Genomic DNA, 25,840 nt, shown 5'->3' on the forward strand with positions numbered 1-25,840 from the left:
AGAATCATCGTGCCAAAATTCTTGTTTTAACTTGACCCCTGGTGCAATCTTTAAGTTACAATGACCTTTTTATAAGAACTGGATTGCCCCCAAATAAGTTCTAATGCTGCATCTGATCTGTTGCAGGTTTCGGAATTGTGTCTATACCTACAGGATTCTAACCAATGAAGAAGAGAAATTCACCGTCCAGGTAAGATTATATTCCTGATGTTTCTTTACAATTGGGAGAGATGAGTGAGAAAGAGAGATATAAAGTACAGGAAGGAAATGGATCCTCAGGAATCTTCTCATTCAGTCTGACTGTGAAATGCTGTACACTATAGCTATAATGTTCTCTTGGAAGCCAAATGTTCTCTTGGTTCTCTTTGAGGCCAGATGGCATGGCATCCACTTGGTAGACTTTTCAATACAGTTTCTGTAAAGGAAATTGAGAATTTCTGGAAGTGTGACTGAGGGAATATGGAGAGTTGAAAGGAGAAGGATGACCCACCAAGGCTTCTTTCTTTCCCTTCTTCCACCTTGCCCAACTGTGATTATAGTGCCGGGAAATCTGGATCCTTGGAGGGAAAATTTTATTGAACCAGTGCTTTTTTAGATGAAGGAATGGAGTTGGCAGTGAGAGTCTGAAGAAGCAAAGAGAGCATTTGTAATGAAGTGACAGCTCAGGTTGGGATGGACCATTCTGTAAAAAGATGCTACCGTTGATATTTTAAGGTCCAAATGGAAAGTCCTCTTGTTAGTTGCTATCTAGCTATTTTCAATTGTGTCTGATTTCTGGTGACTCTAAATAAATTAATGACACAAGTCCAGAATAGATGTGGCTGGGCAACAGTTGTTGCCGTTTCTATTTTAAGCGTTGCCGTCTTTGTTGACCACAAGTTCCATACGCATCAGCTGTGTGACGTAGACATCAAGCCCTCTCCCAAGGCGGGCAGGTTCAAGAGACAAAACAAGGCCGGGGACCATTCTGCTGCACTTGGCCCTGTTGTTCTTATTGCTGTCATCGTTGTTGATCTGTTTTTCAATCATGACCAACTCTTTGTGATCCTATTTGAGGTTTTCTCAGCAAAGATACTGGAGGGGTTTGCCATCTCCTTCTCTAGCTCATTGTGCAAGTGAGGAAACTGAGGCCAACAGGATTAAGTGACTGACCCAAGATCATAGAGTTAGGAAGTGTCTGAGATGGATTTGAACTCAGATCCTCCTGACTCTGGGAGTGATAGTCTATCCCCTGCAGTGCCCCCTATCTGCTCTGTAGCAGACTACATCTGAAGTACTATATTCAGTCCTGATTGTCTTAATCCTGGGTGTCATATTTTAGGAATAACAAGGACCCAGGTCCATGGGCTGTAGGGGAACAACAACCCATCCATTTGAGAGTCAGAAAATCTGAGTTTGAACCTGAGCTTGACTGCTTGCTCCCTGGGTAGCCAGGGACCCAACTTCCTCATCTTCCAAGTGAGGAGGTAGAACGAACCTATCTTTATGTTCCCTTCCCACTGAACCAGATGGCCCCATAAGAGAAAGTGAGGCTGGTGACTTTACACAGCATCCCCTCACTCAAATCCAATGCATTTGCTTGTTATGGCATCACCTCTCTGATATCATGGTCTCGTTCCAGAACCACCCTTCCAGTTTAAACCCTATAATCTAGAGCATGTCTGGGATGGAGAGCGAGGGGTTTGGAAATCACGCCAGGTGAAGATCACTGGAGGGAAGTAGAAAGGACTGGCCTGTTAAAGTTAATGGGGGGGGCAGAAGAATCCTGGTGGATGTCTATAATTCCCTAAGGGACAGAGGAGGATTATGAACCAGGGCTCAATGTTTAAAAAAACAGCTTTTAGCTCTGAATTCTACAAAGGCAAAAGTAGCAAAAAAGAATACAAGAGGGGCAGCTAGGTGGTGCAGTGGATAGAGCACCGACCCTGCAGTCAGGAGTCCCTGAGTTCAAACCCGGCCTCGGTCACTTAATAATTACCTGGCTGTGTGACCTTGGGCAAGCCACTGAACCCCATTGCCTTGCAAAAACCTAAAAGAAAAGAATAGAGGAGGCCCTCACAAAATGGTGGGTTCCCCAGTTTCGAAATGGTTCAAGCAGAGGATATCTAAACTTCATTGGCAATATCAGAGAAGGGCTTCTTGCACTACATTGCAAGCAGGGCTGAGTCGTTCTCTTCCTTCCAGTTCTCAGATTTGACAGTTCCCTGATTCTCTTCAGTCCTCAGAAAGGCAAATGGAGTGAAAGGATATTAAGTGAATCACTAAAAGGATCCACATAAATTTTGTTGCAACAAATTCCAATAAAAACCCATCCAGTGGCCATCATAGAAAATCTCTCTACTAGACTTGGCTGGAATTGAAAGGAGCAGCCAGGATCAGATTCCCAGCTGGGAAGTACATGCATTATTGACAGTGATGAAGGACTTGTTCTGGGAGATTGTCATAAGTGGGAGAACACAGGTACAATGCTGTCCTTCATTAAAGTTAAACGGTTCAATAAATTCATTCAATAAAGATTTATTGAATTGAACTTTGTGTCACATTGGGCTAAACACTAGGGATACAAAAAGAGACAAGAGACAGTCCTTGCCCTCCAAGAGCCTGCAATCTATGAAGCCCCTCTCCCACCCCAAAATCTAATCACATGATACAGTCATGTATCCAAAAGCTGGGGAGTTGGCCACACCATGGTACCCAAAAAGATCCAGAGATGATATGAACAATGTCAGCCACATCAATCATAAGTTTGTGACTGGAAACTCATTCCCTTGGATTGCAGGGGACAAGATTGCACCAATCTCCAGATTTTACAATTATGTATATACTTGGATTGCATCATTAGACCTACACTTACCTTTAAGATTTTTGAAATCACCCATGTTAGCCTCTGTCTCTGTTTCCCATTCTCTGTTAAGGAAACATCCTACGAAAGGATTCTCTCTTACCCCCAAAATGCCTACAGGCCTTTGTACCTGTGTTCTTCCAGTAGGGACATATGCCATCTTGGTTGCTTGGCATGGGGCCTGACCAGAGGATAATAGCTTTAGAAACTTTAGAGTGAGAAGGGTCTTCAGAGACCATCTAATTCAACCCCCCATTTTCCAGATAAGGAAATTGAGGACTGAAGAAATACTATATCACTAGAAAAGTAGTGGAACCTACTAAAGTGCTCCCAACCAAGGCCTTTTCCACTGGTCAAAGGCAACTCCCACTTCAGTATGTTCCCCTCCTGTATCCAGAAAGAAAAAGCATTAAGGCTAATGAAAAACTGAAGACTGGATCCCACCCAGGCTCCCTTGCCTGAATGTACCATTGTTTTTGTTCAGTCAGTTGATAAGCACACATTAAGCACCTAATGTATGCAAAGTATTGTCTGCCATTTAATCAAGTGATCACGGATTCATCAATCTGGCACTTGAAAGGATGGCAGAGATCATTTTATTCTTATCTTTTAGAGAGGTGAGGAAACCGAGGCTAAGTGGGGATGCCTCAGAGCACATGGGCACTAAGAAAGACTTTACTGATGTATCCATTCTCTTCTTTGTCACTGTGTGAAAAATTCAGAGGGTCATGAGCAAAATGGGCTTTGCAAAGCTGTGTTTGCAAAGAGAGCCTCCTTCCATTTGAAGCCTGGCACTGACCTTTCTTAGCTCTGTCAAACGTTCCTCTAGTACTTTCTCAAAATAAAGCCTTGAGGTGGCTGTCCTTCCTGATCCTTCCTGAATCACTGTTCATGGAGATAGACTCTTCACACTGGAAGGGATCCCAGAGTTCACCCAATCCACTGCTTCAATTACAGATGAAGAAACTGAGGCCAAGTGAACTCATGATGAAGCCAAGACCTGTCCCCAGACCAGAAAGAGCATCCAAATTCTATAATCTGAAGTTGAATGGAAGTAAATACAAAGTCTTGAACTCCAGCTCTGTGGGATTTGAAGCCAGATGACCTGGATTTCATAGCCTACCCTTGCTATTTACTACCTTGTGACTGGTAAAGTCCCTCCCCTTCTCTAGACTTCAGTTTCCTCATCTCAGTAAAATGAAGGGGTTAGATGAAAGAAGTTCTAAGATCTTTCCAGCTCGAAAACTATGATCCTGGCTTTTCTTCCTTCTCTGACTCCCTGGATGGAGGTCGGGGGATGAGAGAAGGATTCCCCAAGGTCTTCCTCTCTCACCTCTTCATGCTCTCTGCCCTGGAAAGCTCACCTACCCTAATGGTTTGAACTATAATCTTCCTTTGATTGACTCTCAAGCCTACATCTCTAGCCCAGATTCTTTTGAGATTTACTCCTGCATCTCTATTGGCCACTAGAGCTCTTCATGTGGACATCTGTGATCACTTCAAATTCATCAGGTTTACAATGATAACTGTTTTCCTGTTCAAAGAAAGTTTCCTCTTGGCTTCCTCATTTCTAGTCTTGATATCATCATTCTCTCAGGCACTCAGATTAAAAACCTTGATGCCATCTCTGTTCTCTATCACTCTCTAGCCACCCTCTACCCAATCATTGACGTGTTCTGCTAAGTCTCCCTTTTCATGGGTCCTCATATCCCAACTCCCCCTTCTCTTGTTCCTGACAATTCCTTCATCCCAGTTCTTATCTCCTACCTGAATCCACTTCTCTTTTTACCCCTGGGTCTTCTCCTTTCTCCCATCCACTGAGGGGTGGTGGATAATAGTTATCAGAAATGGTCAAAGCCCTGGTCTGTTTGCAGAGGAGTCAAGGCTAACCAATTGAGAGCCTGAAGGGATCTTAGAGGTTGGCTTTCAATTCACCAAATAACCAGCTATGAAGAGTCCACTAGGTAGTTGCCAAAGAAAAATGATTAAGTACCATTTGCTTGTGCTTTCACCACATCTGTGTCATGTTTAACTAGGACTCAGAAGAGAGAACTAGCACTGCACCCAAGGGACGCAGGACCCAAAGGCAAATGCAAAACCAATTGATCAGCAAGTATTTATTAATCTTTTCCTTACGGCATCCCAGGTACTGTCCCAGGTGCTGGAGACCCAAAATGTGACATCACTTGTGAAATCAGTTACAAACTATGTTCATTAAGTGTTTGTACCAGGGACCTAAAGACACAGATGAAATAATCCCTGCTTCAAGGGGGTTCCATTCTGTTTGAAGGGATGACATGTACTCATAGAATCACACACCAACTTGTACAAAATAAATGAGATGTACTTTTGGGAGAGGGATCACTGAAAGTTGGAGACACCAGGAGTCTGACCTCATTCCATAAATATTGCAATGTCTTCCTAACTGTTGGCTTTTCCTCCAGTCTCTGCTTTCTTCAATATATTGTATATATGTGTGTGTGTATATATATATATATATATGTATGTATGTATGTATTATTGACAAATCTTCCTGAAACACAGTTTGAAATGTATCCCTCACCATTCCCACATGGCCTCCAATAGCTTCCCATTGCCTTCAAGATCAGTCACAACCTGACCTTGCCTACCTCTCCAATGTGATATCCCCTACTCTCCTACACTAATGCCAAATGACATCCAAATACCCTTTGTGTTATCCACAAAAAACCTTTGCCCATGCAAAAAGTCAACTAGTCCAGTCCCTTTTATTTACATTATTTTAGAATTTTGCTAGCAGATCCTTTTTTATTTGACCCCCTCTTCCCAAAAGGAACAGGAAGAAACTAATAGGCTTAGTCCTTCAGCAATCTATATCAAGAGGCAGCAATTAGGAGACTGCCTTGGGTAGGGAGTGGGGAATACATCACAATGCCTCCTAGAACCACCAATCTGGGGAAAAAAGGCTTCCAGAAACATCAAAAGTGAGATTGTTACAGGTTTAAAGCATAACTTATTCAAATTAGCTACCAAGATGAAGATCAAACAAGGGGGAGGGTGCTTATTAGCCAAAAATACTCTCCCAGAAATAGGAAAATAAGTTATTTTCATTTCAGTATCTGAAAATTCTACCTGTATTCTTGTCCAACAGAGAAAAATCATATGAAAATCAATACAAGCAAAGGAGATTTAGTGTTTTTCTCTAAAGAAACTTAGTCACAGAGAGGCCCCACAAACTCATAATAATAAAGTTGAAAGGGACTTTGGTGACTCTGGTTCAATCAGGACCTTTTGTGGATGAGGAAGATGAAATAGTTGAATGAGATGACTTCTAAAGGTCCTTTCAGCCCTATACCTTTTTTTAATGGCTTGTCCAAAGTCATGATAGTGATGAAGATGTGTGTCCTTCATTATTTTTTTTGCTTTTTTTGGGGGGGGTTGTTTTTGCAAGGAAATGGGGTTAAGTGGCTTGCCCAAGGTCACACAGCTAGGTCATTATTAAGTGTCTGAGGCCGGATTTGAACTCAGCTACTCCTGACTCTGAGGCCAGTGCTCTATCCATTGCACTACCCCTTGTCCTTCATTTTTGAAGAAGACCATGACATCAGGGAGGTGATGCCATAACAAGTATGTGAATTGGATTTGAGTGCTGCATGAAGGTACTAACTTAGAAGCAGAGATAGGATTTGAACCTAGATCATATACACAAGTCATCTTTGGTTCTTATGCCCACTGTGTCTTTCTGTTGCTGCTTGGGTCACTGGCAGTTCTGATTATTGTTCCCTAATGTGAAACTAAGTGATTTCATGGGGATCCTAGGATTATAGTATAATTGTTTTAGATCTAAAACAATATCTAGTACAATCCCCTTGTTTTCAAAAGGGGGAAACTAAGACCCAGAGAGGTTAAGTGCCTTGATAAGCATTATTAATATAGTAACTCTGGGGAAAGAGCCATGTTTAAAAAAAATACCTTTTCTTCCTTTAAATGTTCTTATTAACATAAAACTATCTTCGTGTCCCAATTATTGTGAGCTTGGGAATGATATTTTTATATTTAATTACATATTGCTGAATTGCTCTTTCCCCCTTCCCCCCACACCACCTTTCTCCTTCTCTTTTTGAAACATATTCTGGGTAAGATGACAATGACAGCCAGAGTTCTCTTGCCCCCAGAGCAACTCATCAGCCTCCATCAGAGCTGTCTGCCTCCAGGGAGCCCAAGGCAGTTACTCCAGCTACAATGAATTTAGAGTCCCTCTGCCCCTAGAAGAAAAATATCTCAATTCCCATCCCAGCACTGTTGTAGGATCTTCTCAAAGAATGTCCCCCTCTCTGGATTTGTTCCCCCATTGAAAAATGGAAGGATAGAGCAAAGTGACCTTCATGGTCCCTTCCAGCTCTAAATCAAAGATCTGATATAATTTCTCTGGACCTCAATTTCTTCATCTGTGAAATGGGACTGAGGGTTAGACCTGATGCCATCTAAGACCTCTTCCAGACCAGGGTCTATGATCCTATCTTTCAATGACCTGGGTTAAAAATTTTGACTTTGGTCTCTCATTACCTGTCTTGAAACCTCCTTGAATCTGTTTCCTCATCTGTAAAATGAGGCATTTGGATTTGATGACCTTTATTGTCCCTTTCAGTAATCAATAAACATTGAGTACCTACTGTGTGCTAGTCACTGTGCTCCACAGTCAGTGAACAAGAATTTATTAAGCATCTACTGTATGCTAAATACTCTGCTAAACATGGGAGGGGGGGAAGAAGAAGGTAAAAAAGAGTTCCTGCCTTCAAGGAACATATATTTAGATGAGTGGGGTAAGATTGCATATATATGTGTATATATATATATATACATATATATATATATATATATATATATATTATATATATGGGAGAACTAAAAAATAGATTCAAACTTGAAAATCATACATTATTCTTGGAAGTCTCCACACTTTGTTGAAGACCATTGCCAGTGTACTGCAGGGGAAAGAGCCCTAGATTTGAAGTCAGGGGATAGTCCTTCTGACTCTTTCTGTCTGCATGACCTTGGGCAAGTTGCTTCACTTCAGTTTTCTTCCCTGTAAAATGAGGGCATTGATCTCAATGAGCTCCATGTTCTCCATCTATGACTCTTTACAGCTTTTCCTTCATTGCCATCTGGCTGTCATCCCTCAACAAGATGGACTTGGCAGTCCAGCATGGAGGCCAATAGCTTGCTATCCTTGCCAAGCTTGGAGTTGAATGTAAGTCAGGTAGAGTCCTGAGACATCTATGGACACATGCAAGCCCAAGGATGCTCACAAGGTTGGCCAGAGAGATAACTGGACCAACTGAGAAACTCAGGATGCTGACCTCTACAGGCTGAAGGTTCTAGGGAGGCATGGTATCATCAGTGGAGTTGCCACTGAGTCTGGAGTTAGAGGGACCAGAGTTTGAATCCTGGTTTTGCAATTTGCCACCTGTGTGCCCATGGGAAAATCACTTTCCCCTCCCTGTGTCTCAATTTCCTCCTCTGTAAAATGAAGGAATTGGGCTAAATGGTGACTGTGATCTCTTCCATCTCTAGATCTATGACTTCATCATCTAATGATTGTTTTCAAAGTAGAAGATATACCGTCAGATGGGTGCATGGTTCAACAGAAAAACAAACTGAGTTCAGATTTAGTAGCTAACTATGTGATACTGAGTAAGCCTCCTCATCCTCCCATCTTCCTCTCTAGGCTGCCATGATCTCCTCTAAAATAGAGGCGATTGGGCTAGAGGAGTGCCAAGGTCCCTTCCAGCTATTTATGAATCAACAAAGATGTCATTCCCTTTTCCAAAGTGCCTTTCCCTGTCTTCCCCCCATAGACCTTGAAGAAAAGTTGGGATTCAGCTTTTCTCTCCTCCAGAGAACCTGAAGTCTATGAGTTTCTCTACCATTCCTTTGACTTCTAACTCCTGAGTCCATTAAGCCTCACTCATTTTTCAAGTGTCCCCTCTTTGCCAGACACTGTAGGATACCAAGCCAAAAAGGAAGGAATCCCTGCCCTCAAGATTCTATCTTCTATTGGGGGCAAAAGAGCATGAACCAAGAGAAGTATATACAAAACATGTCCCAAACCATCCACCATTTATTAAATGTACACTCTAAGCTGCTGACCCAACCATGGACTCTGGCTCTTTGAATATGGAAATTGTTTGCTTTTGCCTTTCTGTCTCTACCACCAAGTACAACATTGATGCAAATAATGTGCTTAATAAATACTTATTAATTTATTGAAGAGTCCCAAATATTAGTTGTACCATGGGGAAGAGGGAAAAGATCTGGATTTCATCAGGCATGGTATGCTGCCACCCCAGGGCAACTCAGCTGACTTAGGGTCCTGCATAACTCTCTGGGTTGTCATGGGGGGGAAGCAAATTGCTCAGGGTCAAGCCAGTAGGTATCACAGCTGAGGTCTGCTAGGATCACTGGGCAACCATCAGAGGTGGGTTTCCTTCCTCTAGTTTGCTTTGCTCTTTCTCTTGAAAAAGATTGGCTAACATGAGGGGGGGTGCACTAGGTGGCTCAGTGGATAGAGCACCAGCCCTGGAGTCAGCCCTGAGTTCAAATCTGACCTCAGACACTTAATAATTACCTAGCTGTGTGACCTTGGGCAAGCTACTTAACCCCTCAATGCCTTGAAAAAACAAAACAAAACAAAAAAAGAGGGATTAATGTTGGATGGTGAAGGAAGGTCATGGTACTGCTCGACAGGGAAATAATTCTCTGTATAACCAGCACCAGTAAGGACTGGGAAACTGGGGAGGACACTCTACAGAGGAGTTCTTCTATCCAGACCTCTCTTTGAATCCTACAAAGAGCATAGACTAAAAAGTCCAAGAGGACTTGATCCAACAATCTTATTTGTAGAAGAGGAAACTGGGGCCCAGAGAGGAGAAATAACTTGCCCTGGGTCACAAAAATGATTTAACCACAGGACCTCTGACTCCCCACCTGCCCCTCCTCCTACTGCCCTCTGCTTTTTCTTGCCTGGATGTAGAGGGTAAGTCTTGCCCTATGGGGAATACAGGCACCACCTCAAGTGAGACACTCATTTGCTTCAAATACAGGTGAAATCATTACTGTAACAAAAATAACAAAGGCAAAAACAATATTAAAAAAAACCCAAACCACATAGTCACAGGAGGAAATGCAGATTGTCTGTGAGTGTAACTATGAGGAGACTTTTTCCAGGCTGTGTGATGAAGGAAACATTGTGCTAGACCAGAGAACTCAATGTGGTCCTTTCAGCTAAACTGGATAGCTCTTCCTCAGCCTTGGCCTGCCCTTTCCAGTCTCCATATCTTTGCCCACCATGCCTACAATCAACTCACTTCTCCTCATCCCTCAGAATCCTTGCTTTCTTTCAAGATTCAGTTCTAGGGTCACCTTTTCCAGGAAGCCTCCTTGATCTCACCCCTCCCATCCCCTTTCTTTGGCAGTCCTTCCTTCTTCAGATTTTCCTAGAACATTTTGGGAGTCTTCCTTGGCCCCAACACTCCCAAGCTTTATCTCTCTGGTACCCAGCACTGTCCCTGATATATAGGAAGCATTTAATAAATGCTTGGCTAATTAAATTATGTTAGAACAGTCCCTGTGTTTGTCCAACTCCTGGGGAAAGGAGGGAAATGACACACAATCCATACAATTCTTGATCCTTCTTTTGCAAATTGTAAATTAAATCACCTCCCCTAGGAGATTTTAGGGGGAAATGGCAGGGGCTGAAAGTGTAAGTGATTCATTTCACTCTGATTCAGCATGATACAGTCCTAGAGATCTCTAAGCATTTTTAAGATCAATCTAGAAGAAAAATGAACAGAAATGATGATCAGCAAAGGCAGAGTCTTTTCTCTGGGAAAATATAGAAAAGAAATTGTCAGTAACTCTGACCCAGGACCTGGATTTCAAACTCAACTTGTTCCTGAAACCCAACCCAAAGTCTCACCCTCCCATTCCAAATTCACCCAAGAATAGATGGATGAGGCAGACACAGAGCGACACAGAGACACACAGAGACACACACAGAGACACACACAGAGAGAGGCAGAGAACTTGGTGGATTTCTGTTTTTAATCATATGGGACTTCTCATACACATCTTATGCACCTCCTTTCCCAGGGGGAGACTATGCCTATTAGTTCTGATCTCTTAGTCACCCTAATTTTTTTTAGCAAGTCTGAAAGAGGAACAAGTCATTTCCTATATTTTCTCTAGAAATCCACAGGAGCCCTGAACAAGGCAGCCAGGGTGCTGTCCTAGTGGGCAGACAATGAACTATTTCCACCTCTAGGAAGGGAGGGTAAGCGGAAGGCTTTGCAGGGAGTCTGGGGGCTGGGGAGACAGTCCATGGTTCCAGTGGTGAGCCTTTGCTGACTGGGGCTGAGTCACTCTGAAGACTCTCAGGCCCACACTTCCTTCTGGCAGAAAAAAAGTTATTTCTACCATTCCCTTGGCTGTGTAGAGGCTGGGATGTGTGGAGCAGACCTTTTGGGGGAAGGTTGATGGACTGAATTCAAACCCCATAAGACAGAGCCAAAAGAAAGGTATGTAGGTTCTATGTTACATGTATGCACATGTAAGTGAGGGGTTTAAAGAAATCTTTATTCTCACTAACATATAACTGTGTGACAAGCTCTCCACTATGGCTCCACAGAGTCATGGTGATATTCCCATCTAATGCAACGCACAGTTTTTAAACCTGTCCCTGTCAAAGTTACTGTCCTCCAAAGGAAACATATATAAAACCCATAACAAAAAACAAACGAGTCATCCCTGCCTTCCAGAAGCTTACACTCTATTGGAAGGATTCAACCTGTGAATGCACAAACATTGTCTTTTGGGGAGGGAGAGAATAATGTTTGAGGAATTAGGAAGCCTTCCCTGTGGAAGGTGGCATCTGGGCTCATCTTGGAGGGATGCTAGGGTTTCTAAAAAGAGAGAAGGAAATCCATTCCAGGTCTGGAGGGTGGGGGTGGGGGAAGCCTGTGCAAAGACACTGAGGTGGGAGATAGAGGGCTGAGTTTAGGAAATGAGTCAGCTACTTTGGCTGAATGCAGGCCAGGGAAAGAGAACAATGTGAAACAGACTTGGAGGCAAACCATGAGTGGCTGTAAAGACCAGAGAAGTTGGATATATTTTTTGGTTGCTTTTTTGTTTTGTTTTGTTTTGGTTTTGTTTATGGAGGTGATAGGGAGCTCCTGAAGCTTTGAGCAGATATTGGCTAAAAAATTTTACCATGGATGGGAATAGTTTCTCTGGTTCTGGTTCTCTGGTGTTCTTTATTGATAGATAGATAGATAGGTAGATAGATAGATAGATAGATAGATAGATAGATAGATAGATAGATAGATAGATATAGATAGATAGATAGAATGTATGTATGTGTAGGAGGAGAGAGAACAAGGAGAGAGAGAGAGAGAGAGAGAGAGAGAGAGAGAGAGAGATTGCTTATACAATTAGCTGGAGCTCTTCCCTAGGATTATGGGACCATATTTCAGAAATAAAGCTAAGGCCCCAAATAGGTAACAAATAATTTCTTAAACAGTGGCAGGATCAGTCTATAATGACGTCTTACCTGCATGGCGCTATTCATCCTGAATGAAAGGAATGAACCCAAGTCCAAGTAATAGATCCATAGATCAGCAACTTCTGACAAGCTAACCTATGACTCTAGACAAGTAACCTCTCTCTCTCTCTCTCTCTCTCTCTCTCTCTCTCTCTCTCTCTCTCTCTCTCTCTCCCTCCCTCCCTCCCTCCTATAAAATGAAGGGGGTTTGACTGAGTGATCTCTAAAGCATTCTTCTTGCTCCATATTTCTGACCCTGTGATACCAGTCTTAGTCTTCCTTTCCTTCATACTGAGAGCAGGCAAGCAGGGGCCTGTTGAAGAGTCCACAAACTTTCTAAAGATGCCCAATGACTTCTGTGTAGACCTACGTAGCTACCTGCCTCAGCCTAATGAAGACAGTAATTATAATGATGATTTATACAAGGCATTTGGATTTCTAAAGGGTTTTATTCACATGAACTCATTTGAAGCACAAACTAGCCCTATGCCATTTTACAGATGTAATAACTGAGACCCAAACAAGCTAAGTGACTTGCCCATGAGCACTTATTTAGCAAAGGTCAAAAGTGGTATTCAAACTCAATTAAAAGAAGATTTCCTATTTCTAAGATTGGTCTGTGTGTCTTACTAGCATTGAAACTATTGAAACTACACACACACACAAACACACACACACACACACACAAACCAGTAGAGAACTGATAAGATCCTAAGACTGTAGTTTGTAAGAGACTTGAGAGATGATCTCCCCCAACCCCTCCTTTTATAGATGAAGAAACTGAAGCCCAGGGAGATAAATGATTGGTCTGAGGTCCTTCAGGGAGAAAAGATTTGCATCCAGATTCTCGGTTTCCAAAGCTTGGTCTCCTCCCTCTTCCCACACTGACTCCTGGAGGGGCATCACAGAGAATTAGCTGAGACAGGAAGAGCAGGACTGAGTTGGAGTTGCCTAGTATCATCTAGTTGGTCTGGGTCTGATCCCAAGGCTAGCCTCTCTCCATTAGGGCAAAGTTGCCTCTCTAAGACTCCAGACTCTATAGGGTTTTTCTTAGGACTGCTCAGGGAGACAGCTTCTCTGGGTTATTCTTTTGAGAAAGAAAGGATATTTCAGAATAATACACTCTGCCTCCTCCCCCAGTCCCCAGGCAATAACCAATACATACACAGGAAACTCCTTTTGCTGTCTGAAGCCTAGAATAAGGTTAAGGCTAATGATAACAGCTTTTATTTATGTAACCCAAAGTATTTGAAAAGTACAACCTTCTGTATTTTTTATAATGACTCAGTGAGGAGTGCTGAAGGGATTGTTATCTCCATGTGACAGAGGAGACAGAAGTTCAGAGAGGTGAAGTGAGGTGCCCAGGTTCTCAGAACTAGGAAATATCAGAAGGGGTCTCCTGCCCCCCAATTCTAGGGCTCTGTGAATTGGCCCAAAGACTAATGAGGCTGAAGCTGACAGATCCCCCCCATCATCAGTTCTGTGTCCTTGCCTGTGCTCTGCAATAACCAACCCGTAGAACTCCATTTTCAGTTTCTCACAGGTATATAATTATCTTATCCAATGTTGATGTCCATTCTGAACTGTGAATACTTAGCAAGGGGCTTGGCCCATTGTAAACCAATTATTAATATTTTATTTCATGTTCATTCTGCCATGGAGAGCACATGGTGAAATGGGCAGAAACTTGAATTCAAATCCCCCATGTCTCCGGCATTGACTGGCTGGGTGATTTTAACCAAGTATCTTTTTAAAAAGTTTTTAAACATGTTATTTATTTTGAGTTTTACAATTTTTCCCCCAATATTACTTCCCTCCCCCACCCCACCCCCACAGAAGGCAATTTGCCAATCTATACATTGTTTCCATGGTATACATTGATCCAAATTGAGTGTGATGAGAGAGAAATCATATCCTTAAGGAAGAAACAGAAAGTCTAAGAGATAGCAAGATCAGACAATAAGACATCAGTTCTTTTTCCCCTAAATTAAAGGGAATAGTCCTTGGTCTTTGTTCAGACTCCACAGTTCTTTCTCTGGATACAGATGGGATTCTCCAGTGCAGACAGCCCCAAACTGTCCTTGATTGTTGCACTGATGGAATGAGCAAGTCCATCAAGTTAACCAAGTATCTTAACCTGTTTCAGTCTCAGTTTCCTCATCTGTAGAAAGGGGAAATAGCACTCACACTATTCAATTCATCTTTTATGTACCAAAATTCACACCAGGCTATAGGAAAACGAGACCAAAATGATACAGACCTAGCCCTCAAAGAGCTTACAATCAACCAGGGACACATAGCATTTTGGTGTGAAGTAGAAAGATTACCAGATTTGGAATCTGAGGATCTGTGTTCAGATCTCTGTCTCTCTTACTCTCTGCATGTGACAAAGGCAAGGCTTTGGACCTCTCTGGGCTTCCGTTTCCTCATTTGTAAAGCCAAAGGGTCAGACATGAAATTTCCTGCAATCTAGTTCAAATAAATTTAAAGGAGTTCAGATCTGGGACTGCATTTGCATAGAAATTTCCCCTTAAGAAAACTCCCTCTCCTCTTGCAAATAAGCATTTTCTCTGTTACTCCTTTTCTTAGTTGCCTGGGACTCTGAGAGGCTACCCCTGCCCAGGTCCAGGGGCAAGTCAGTCTGTGTCAGAGACAGATTTCAGCCCAGACTTGGAGTCTTCCTGTCTCCGAGGCAGGTTCTCTAGTCACTTCCCCATGTTACCTTATAGAAAAAGAGTAGGAGAAGCAAGTATATGATTTCAGGGAGGAAGTGAGCAGAGATGACCAGCTTAGAGGTGGGGAGCAGGAGTAAATGCAAGTCATTTGTGGGGAGAGAGAGAATAGTGACAACTGAGAGAACCAGGAGCAGTACATGAAGGTCATTGCTAAGGGGGAGAATCTGGAATAAAACAAAGATAAAAAGAAACAAAGTGCGTGCAAAATATAGAGGAGGCATGTACAAAGTAAACACTATATATATATATATATATATATATATATATATATATATAAAATATATATAAGATATTACAAAATATAAACAAAACAATGTGTATATAAAATGTGGATGAGGTATATACAAAGTAAATACAAAGTATATATGTAAATTTAATATAAAATTATGAAATATAATTATTATATTATATATAAAAATTATAATTATTATAAAATGTATAACAAAGTAGGAAAAAGTATATATATAAAATCTATGACGAGTATAAGCAAATACAAAGTGTAAATAAAATGTAGATGAGGGATAATACAAAGTAAACACAAAGGATGTATAAAATGTATTACAAAGTAGAAACAAAGTACATATAAAATATATTACAAAGTATAAGCAAAATGTAGATGAGGTATATGCAAAGTAAATACAAAGTATATAAAATGTATTGCAAGGATAAAGTAAACACGAAGTATATATAAACATGTATTACAAAGTAAAATAGTACATAAAATATATTATAAAGTATAAGAAACACCAAGGTAAGTAAAATGCATCTGAGGTGTATACCAAGTGTATATGCTATGTTTTATAAAGTAAAAAAGTAAAAGCAAAGTGTGTATAAAATGTATGATAAAGGATAAACAAAGTATTTACAAAAATATTACAAAGGATAAAGTCAGCAGAAAGTATTAAATTTAGTCAAGGCAATTTCAAAGTATAAACAACGAAAGCACAAAGTATAAATAAAATGTAGATGAGACATATACAAAGTACACATCTGATGTCTATTAAATGTCGATGAGGCTTATTCAAAATAAACTCAAGGTGTGTAGAAGATGGGGACGAGGCAATTACAAAATAGACACAACCCACGGGGAGGACACATTCATTTCCCAGGATCAGCCAAGCCCTGGTATAGGAGGGGCCACTGAGCTGACCTTGGAGGAAGCTCTGGGGAGACCTCTTGATCTTTCTAACCTGTAGAACCCTAGAGAATGATTGGAGTCGATAACAGCACAGGGTCCAGCATAGATCAGCTTCCCCAAATTTCAGTTCCTCAAAAGTAGATGACGTTCTCCTCAACACGGCAAGTATACTCTCCTCTCCACCCCCCCCATATTTACTTATCTGTAACCTCTTTCCTTTTGCTGGAGGACAGTGGCTTCCTATTGGTCCCCATCTTTCCAATGAGGACATCTTGTTCTTGGCTCTCTTGGTGTCTTGTGGGTTTGGAGAAGGCTCAGGTTTTCCCCACTCTGGAGTGCTGACCATAGCTTCCTGTTTCACTGTGGGTTTTTGCCATCTTGAAGTGAAAAAAGACTTGTTCCTCAGAGAAATGTGACAATTTAAACATCTCATTAACCCTCATTTAATAAGACCAGCTGTCTCACTGGCAGAGTTGTTTGGTGGACAGAACACAGGACCTGGAGATAGGAAAGACCCGGCTTGGATTCTCTCCTAGATGCTTGGTTGTTATGACTGTCTCACTCCCCACTCCCACCCTGCTTAAGAAGTATCTCTGGTTCCCTGGTGTTTTAGGATTAAATACTAATTTCTCTGCTTGGCATTGTAAAGTTCTCACAATTTGGCTCCAATCTATCTTTCCTGGGTGATTTCACACAACTCCCCCTTACATCCTTTGTGTACAGGCCTAGTGGCCAATGTGCTGTTTCTCAGATGGGACATTTCATCTATGTTCTTTGCCTAGCCCTCCTCAGTCCAGTAAACTCTCCTCCACTTCCCCTCTTGTAACCCTTTTCTCTCTTCAAATCTCAATTTAGGTACCAACATCTGATGCCCCGAGTTAATAACTTCCCCTCCCCCAAAATGAATTCATACTTTGTTTGGATGGATGAATGGATGGAAAGATACTCAAAATGTGAGTCAGCTCAGTATGGTGGAGAGGGAACTCACCTCAGAGTCAGGAGATCTGGGTTCAAGACCGTATGACCTTGGGAAAGTTGCTTGTTGCAACTGACTACAAGGCTATGGCTGCCCAAGCAGGTGCTAGTTGAAGTCACAGGCCTAACCCCAACACCCCCTCCCCTAAATATTTGAGATATACCTACTTATCTGTGTACATACTATTTCCCTCAGTAGAATGTAAGTTCCCAGGGACTATTTCATGAATGTCTTTATAGGCCCAGGGCCTATCACATGTGGGAATGAAGGACACAGGTTGTGATTCCATTGGTGTAGGGGACTTGCAAATGAGGAAAATCCCTCTACCAGTGCAGATTGGCCCCCTCTGCTCACTTTATAGCTTTGGAGAGTGGCTAGAGTGCCTTGCCTGGGGTTACTCAGCCAGGATATGACCCAGGTCAGATTTGAACTCAGGCCTTCCTAGTTTGAGGTCAGCTCAAAACTTGCACAAAGTAGGTGCTTAACAAATGTCTATTAAAAGAATGAGTGAGAGACCTTAGGTATGTTTTCATTTCTCTGATCCTTAATGGACTGACCAACAAAATGGGCATGATGGTAATATTTGTCCCAACAACATTGTTAGTGATTGTGAGGATGGCACTTTGCAGAGGTGGAATGAAGCTGTAGGAAAGCGATCTTTTAGGCTTTAACTTAAGGATCCTGGTAATATTTCCAGTATCTGGGGGGGGGGGGTGAGGGGAACTTGCCTGGTTCTCTTCTGGGGGCCTCTCCAAGGGACCTTTGTTTTGGTTTTCTGGTGACTATTCTTCAGGGCAGTGTAGTACTGGGTCTGATCTGCCACCTGGAGCAAGTCACTTCCCTTTCTAGGCCTATTCCTCTCATCTATAAAATAAGGATCTTGGTTTGGAAAACAGGGAGGCCTAGAGGAAATGGAGCTGGTTCTAGCATCCAGGGACCAGAGCTTAAATCCCCTTTCTCATGTTCATTGCTTGAGGAAGTCTCTCTTTATCATCTAGCCTCAGTTTCCCCATCTGTAAAAAAGAAAAGGTTAACCAACATGATCCCTATGTTCCCTTCCAATTTGAAATGTCCTAAACCTAAATAGGATGAGGCTAGTCAAGGATATGAGAGAGAAAAAGATCCTCTGGCCTGAGAAAAGTCACCTTATCAGAAGTAATGAGCCATGGAGGATAATGGGATGAGAGCAGGTCTTAAAGGAAGGCTATTCTGCCAATGTAGTAGGAGACAAGGAGGAGACTTGAGATGACCTTAGAGTCTCTAATGACAAGTAAGATATGTACCTGTAACTATGGATGGGTGCCCTTTAACCTCATTCGATAGATGTGGACATTGGGGTTCATCCTATGGTCACCCAGGATGCCAGATCATGACTCTGGGTCTTTTTAACTACAAATCCAGTTGATGGTATATGGGTTAGAAAGAGCTCATCCTGGGGATAGAAAAAACAACTGGAGATCTGGGTTCTGCCTCTATCAAACTATTACGCCCATTTTACAAATGAAGTCTCCGAAGCCTACATAGGTGAAATGACTTGCTCAGGGTCACACACTTAACCTTAGTGGCCCTGTCTATGAAATAGTACCCACCTCCCATGATTGTTGGGATGAACATTATTGCTATCTTTAATCATTAAAGAATATTATTCTGCCCAGTAATTCCATATCCAGCACTCCATAAGCTTTGGCCTTTTGTTGAGGAGTAAATGTCCTAAGCCTGGTATCAATTATCAAAACCCACCATTTTTGCAGCCTTTTACAAGCTCTAAAGTGCTATGTGATCCCACCACTATTCCTATAAAGGTAGCTCTGATCACCATCTGCATTTTCCAGAGGAAGAAGCTCCAGCTGAGATAGACACAAAGCTGGGTCTCTTCTGCCTCTGAACCCAACATTTCTACTTCTCCCCATCAGCTCTGGGGGAGGGGAATGGGCCTTTGGAAACTTCATTGGGTTGGCATCAAAGTCTCCTTCCTCTCTCTCTTTTCCTGTGTTTGTGTTTGCCTGTCTGTCAGACTCTGATTATTAGGCTCGGACTGTGCCAGGTTTTTTTTTAACCTGCCTCATACACTGTTAACCCTTGAGAAGTAGAAAGCAAACCTTGGTAGGAGCTTGTATCCTTGTGTGGATTCATATTGCTATTCTCTGATAATCGCAGAGTGTCAGAGAATCAATTTCTCCTACAACTGGGGAGCAGCAAGGAACCCCCATGGTCTGTAAGTGAAAAATCCTCATTTTACATATGAAGAAAGGGAGATCCCAAGACTGTGATCTGCCCAAGATCACAAAGGGATGAAGGGATCAAGATCACTCACCTTATCTAACTCCAAATCGAGTGTTCTTTCCCCTCTGCCTTCATTGTTCAGAAGAGGAAACTGAGTTCCTCCAAGGGGGATATGTTAGGAGTATCCCCTTGCCAAGGACTTTACTCTGTGTGAATCTCCAACTCTAGATGAGTCGGGTGAGCTCTCTAGGACTCAGTTTCCTGCTCTGTCACATTGAGGTAATACCTATAGTACAACCCTACAGGTTCCTTTGAGGATCAGAATGTACATAATGGAGTTTTGTGCTGTGAAAATCAGCCTTCTTTACTGAGGTGGAGGACTATGGATGTAGAACAGGGCAGATCTTTAATTAATGCATTGGTTAATAATTCTGTTCATTATGAGTTTATGAGTTCATTTGGTTGAACTGCTATTTCTTCTGTTATGTTTTCTCCTTTGTTAGAAAGAATGACCTTCCGGCTAAGGGAGGAAATGAAGGGGTTGAAAAACAAGAGATCAGTGACATTTTTAGAATTAGATTTTCCTACTTTTTAAAGCTGTCCCAGCCTAGAAGTCAGCTGTTATGATGCACATAAGGGAGTTGGCATGAGACTTCTTCCAACTTTGCTAGGCAAAGAGCCTTGGGGCATTCCTGGTTGGTTGCCAAGAAAATTCTTTGACATCTGGAATGGGAACCTTGCCCAAGGTGATCCAGTACAGCTGTGCAGGCATGAGCCTGGGGTCTGAACCCATTCACCAACATCAACTCTTTCCACCATCTTTGAGGGCTTAGCAGTTGCCCTGGGGAAGCCCTGCAGAGATGCCAGAGGCAATAGGTGGGGTTGGCCTCAAGGCTTTGAAGATTCAGCCCAGATGCCTCTGGTAACAGGCTGGTGAGCTAGCTCTGCCCACCCCATCCAATCACCCATGATACCTTGCATCTTGCCCATCTCCATCACTCACATTCCTTTGTAGCATTCAAAGGGCATCATAGATGCACAAGATTAAAAAGGACAGGACTACCATTGGGTCCTTATCAGTTCTTAACCTCCTTAAGCAGAAGTCTGGCCCTCTTCTTACTAAGTTGCAGGACCTGATTTTTGTTGGTTTATTTTCTGGACTCCTGCATCGATATAGGCGTAGGAAATTCCCTGTATGCAAAAGCTGTTCACAGATGCAAGTCTCTGACTCCTCTGTAACTTCCCAGATCATGAGAACTTAGAGCTTAAATGAGAAAAAACTAGAGATCATCTTCACCTGAGTTCCTGTGACCTTGGAGGTTTTTTCCCTGTGACTATTTTCCCTTTAAGGGTGGAAATAAAACGAAAATTTATTTAGAAGGTTATAAGAACAGCCAAGCAGTGTTGCCTGGGCCATGGTCAGAGAGGACTGCAGCCCCTGAGCTGGAGTCAAACCCAGGTTTTTATGTCTTGCTTCTCATCCAGAGGGCAAAAGTGTGACTTTGTTTTTGAAAAGATTTGACTAACTGTATTTTAACATGATTGATTTCCTTAGCCATCCTATGTATTTCATTTTATACATTGCCATCCTGTTGAAGAACTACCTATATCTAAATCTGGGCCCTTAAGAAACAGCCCCAATTGTCCCTCTTTAAAGAGAGCTCTGGCCACTTTGTCTTCTCTTTGGGAGACCCAGGATTGACCTCACACCGATAACTTGCTTGACCCTTTTTATAAATTCCTGCTTTTCCCTGCTTGTGGAGGTCCATTTTCTTGACTCATCTGTTGAATGAATTACTGGTCTTCCCTTGCTGCACTATACTTCCAACTTCCTTTTGTACCAAAACTTTGCTGCTCCACAAGCAGAGGGAGATAGTACGACAGCCCCGACACAATAAAAGAGTGAGGGCCAACATGGGTACTGTGTCCCTCATGAGGGAGTGGAGAGAGCCCTGCAGTTGGCAGTTTATGCCCTTCAACTCCAGATCAGAAGGACATCGGGAATAATTAGGAGTTGAGGAAAGGACGGAGAGAGGGAGGGAGGAGGGAGAGATGGACAAAGGAGGAGAACATCAAAGGAACATGAGAACTGTATTCAGCTATCTAAAGGGAGAGTTCCTAGACTGCCTCTCCCATTTGAAGCTCCTCACACTGACTTTGCAATATGGTGCGCTTACTTGTCTGTGTCTATTCACCCCTGCTCCCCACCTCCATCCCACAGTAGAAGCAGGGAGTCTATCATATTTCATATGGTCAGGAAAAAATAAGATCTCAATAAATTTGAATTAGTTATTTTTATTATTAATGTTTATCATTATCATATGTTTTCTATAATCTATAGGATAAGCATAGCCTATAGAATATAAGATTATAAATGTAATAAATAAAAATAAATAATATAATATAGTTATATACAATAATATAATATAATTAGAATATTATAATAATGTTTATTATTATTAAGCATTTATTAATTGGTTATACTGGGTCAGACATTGTGCTAAGCACTAGGAGTATAAAGGTGAGAATAGTCCTTGCCCTCAAGAAGTTTCCATTCCAATGTAATGTAACAAGACGACATGTTAATGGCTAAGTGTGTACGAGATACAAATAGAAGATGGGAGTTAATCTAGGGGACTTCCTGCCGGTGGTGGTGTGTGAGCTGGGCAAATGGACCAGGTGGCACTGCCAAGGCTGGGACCACTTGGCTCCAGAGAATAGATCTAGAAACTCAGACTGGAAGGGGCAGAGAGGCAGACAGAGATGACTGATGTCAGGCAAGTTGCCAAACCTTGAATGTCAGGTAAGTTCCTGAACCTTGAGAGTTTTCCTGGAGTGGAGTGGGCACCTGGGAGGTGTATGAGTGTGTGAGAGAGAGAAATTCTTCCTCTTGCAATGGCTTTGCAGAGAGGTCCACGAAAAGAGATTGGAATGACCCAGTCTCTTGATCTCTTGTCGGTCTGCCTTGAACTGTCCAGCCTCTTAGCTCCTTTGCCACCCAAAGATTCTGTAATGCTCTTACCTTCAAGTGTGAAAAGTGAGATTACTTCAGAATGTGATCAACAGAAAGGGCTTAGGGTCAGCAAGTTTAAGTCCAAGTTGGACACTTGCCAACCGTGTCAGAAAATCAGATTCACTAAGACTCAGTTTTTGCATCAGTAAAATAGGGGTCTTTGTACTATGAACCTCAAGGGACTGTTGTAAGAAAAGCACCTGACAAATTATCAACTCCAGAAATATGAGTTGCATTCTTATGAGAAAAGTTGGGTTGAACTTTCGTCTCTAAGCAGATAACCCCACCCCCATATCTGTTCATTCAACTCCACATTCTTCCCAAGTCCCAAATCACCAATTTCCTAATTTTAGGATAGTTTCAGAATGTCCTTCTCAGAGACAGTTCAAACTTGATGTATCCAACTCATTTTCTTTCTCCAACCTGCTTTTGTTCTGTCAAATATCCCTATATGTATCAAAGGCACCACCATCTTTCCAGTGTCCTGGGCTCCAAACCTCACCGATATCCTCATTATTGCTCACCTCCCATATTCAATTGTGAGTTAAATTTTGTTTCTACCTTAAAATCTCTCAAGTCAATCCCTTCTTTCTACTAATGAGTGGAGAACTCAATCCTCATCAGCTCTCACAGTGATTATTGCACTAGCCTCCTAATTGGCTGGCCTGCCTGCTCCCAGTCTTTCCTTACCTCCTCTGCATTGCAGTCAAAATCATGGTCCTTATTCACAGAATTGACCATATGCCTCCCTTCCTCTCCTCTCCGCAAACTCCAGTGGATTTTTATCACATGTATAAAATATAAACTCTTCTTTCATTTTAAAAGCCCTTTACAACCTGGTCCCATTATATCTTGCCTGTCTTTTTGGAAAGTATCTCCCCCACTCTTCAATGCAAACATACTGGTGTTCTCTCTGTTCCTCCCACAGAACAATCCATCTCCATCTCACTGCCTTTTCTTTGGCTATCCTCTCTGCCTGGGGTGCACCCCCTCACCCATACCATGACATCTTCTTCATGAAGCCTTTCCTGATCACCTCCCCCCATTTTCCCTCCTGATGTACTTTTCTTTATTTCATAGTTATGTTGTATCTATTTTGATATGGAATTGCTGCTGTGCCCCCCACCTAACCCAGTAGAAGGTAATTTGAGTCAGTATAGATTATTTCATTTTTTGCTCATGTATGTCAATGTAGGCATTTAATAAATACGTTCCAATGAACCGAGGGTTATGTAGACCATGGACCCCCAGAGCCATAGGCTGCTCACCAATCCTGCTCACCTGGTACAGGAATGACTCTACTTAAGGAGAATAGGACTCACCTTAGCTTTACTCCCCTGAACTGGAGGAAACTTTGATTCTTGGGGGATTGATGTAATTCTCCCAGCTCACATCTTGGCCCCATCTTCTTGTCCTTGGAAGGTGTGGCATCTGCAGCTGGGATGCAGTTCTTCATTCCATTTACAGAAATAACCTTGAGTTGGCTGCCTTAATGGTAGTCATCATCTTGGACTTCCACTTCTAGAATAGCTCCACGTTCTTCTTCCCCAACTCCTTAAAAACACACAGCAAGCATTTCTCTCTGGACTGTTGGTCACCCAGGTCTGCCATGTGCCCCAGAAACCAAGGCAGTCCAGCATGGGAACCTGATTCTTTGTGTGGGGCTGTGGAGAAAGTGAGCCTGGACTATTGAAGGGGGAAAACAATTGAAAGAGCTGGGGGCGGCTAGGTGTTACAGTAGATAGAGCACCAGCCCTGGAGTCAGGAGGACCTGAGTTCAAATCTGACCTCAGACACTTAATAATTACCTAGCTGTGTGGCCTTGGACAAGCCACTTAACCCCATTGTCTTGCAAAAAAAAGCTGAATTTGGAGGCAGAGGACTTCAGTTAGCATCCTGGCTCTGCCACTGACCTCCTAGAAAACCCTGAACAAGTTACCTCTTCCTCGGTTTCTTCATTTGTAAAATGACAAGGTTGAATTTGCTGATCTCCCAGCTTATGAAAGTCAGAAGGACTGGATTTGTGAACTCAGGCAATTATTTAACACCTACTATAAACACAATGTAGGCATCCCAGGCCTTATACTAAGGGTTGGAGTCTAATTACAAATAATGTTTCAGTCTCTCCTCTTTAGTCATTTACATTCTAACGAGGAAAACAACACAATCCCATATCTAAGTATATGCCGAATAAAGAATAGTCAATGGAAGATAGTTAAATAGGAGGCAATTGGGTGGGGGAGAGGTCAGGAAAGCCTTCACAGAGTCTGAGGTTCTTTTGTGCGGCCCAGAACCCTTTGATATCCCTGGTGAAATCTGTGGCCCCCTTCTCAGCTGACTGATTTTTAGAGAATAAGATAAAAACATAGAATTACAAAGGAAATCAATTATATGGAAATATTGTTACCAATTTTGGGGGGGAGAGCCAAAATTCATGGTCTCCAGGTTAAGAATCCCTAATGTAGAAAGTGATTCTTAATCTTGAAAGAGGAAAGGGATTTTGTGATGCAGAGATAATAATGTAACGCACTGTAGACATGGTTCACCATGTGTGAAGAGACCAGAGGCCAGTTTGACTGGTAGATACCCCCAGAACTGCCCATCATTGTGTAGAAGAAAACAAGAAAATAGGGAGTTCTAACTGATGCCACCAAAGTTGTCAATCAGACAAAGCTAAGTGGTGAGAGACAGAGAGAAGAGACAGAAACAGAGATAAAGAGACAGAGATGGAGAGATATAGAAGAGAGAGAGAAGACAGAGACAGAGGCAAAGACAGAGAAAGACAGAGAAAGACAGAGACAGAGAGGCAAAGAGAGACAGAGTGAAAGAGACAGCAAGAGACAGAGGCAAAGAGAGAGAGAGAGAGAGAGAGAGAGAGAGAGAGAGAGAGAGAGAGAGAGAGAGAGAGAGAGAGAGAGAGAGAGAGGCAAGGGGGAAGCAAGGTAACAGTGCTGTGGGCCCAAGCCCCAAGAAGCTTTCATTTGACTCAGCTGGGGATGCTCACATTGCCAGCAGACTACGGGAGAAACTAGACAATGAGTCCTCTGAGTTCTCCCTCGCTTCCTAAGGAAGTCAGCTGAGTCCAAACTCTGCTTGCACTGAGTCCCCCAGGAAGCCCAGTTTCTGGGGAATGTTTCTTTGTATGGGGTGCTTTGTTTTGGGTGATGCTGGTCTGCATGCATACATAGGTGTGTGACCCATGGGCACACGTGTGGATTATGGGCACACATGTACATCCTCCCTGCATACATGTGTCTTTCATGTTTGTTTTGGTACACGTGAATACGCCTGCCTGGCCACACATGGGCACAGTCTGCAGTCCCAGCTTCTATTCAA

General features: G+C 42.4%; 1 protein-coding gene across 3 annotated transcripts in view; it reads left to right on the forward strand.

Moving 5' to 3' along the window:
* The window catches only part of INPP5D (inositol polyphosphate-5-phosphatase D), a 137,291-nt gene that overhangs the window by 15,104 nt on the left and 96,347 nt on the right, over nt 1-25,840 (forward strand). For all 3 annotated transcript variants that reach the window (XM_074189703.1, XM_074189702.1, XM_074189704.1), the window contains one exon: nt 127-190. In XM_074189703.1, the coding sequence (XP_074045804.1) occupies nt 127-190 (64 nt within the window). Of the gene's footprint in view, nt 1-126; nt 191-25,840 lie in introns of those variants that run through there.

Source organism: Macrotis lagotis, chromosome 5 (genome assembly GCF_037893015.1).
Source record: "Macrotis lagotis isolate mMagLag1 chromosome 5, bilby.v1.9.chrom.fasta, whole genome shotgun sequence".
Classification (NCBI taxonomy): Eukaryota; Metazoa; Chordata; class Mammalia; order Peramelemorphia; family Peramelidae; genus Macrotis; species Macrotis lagotis.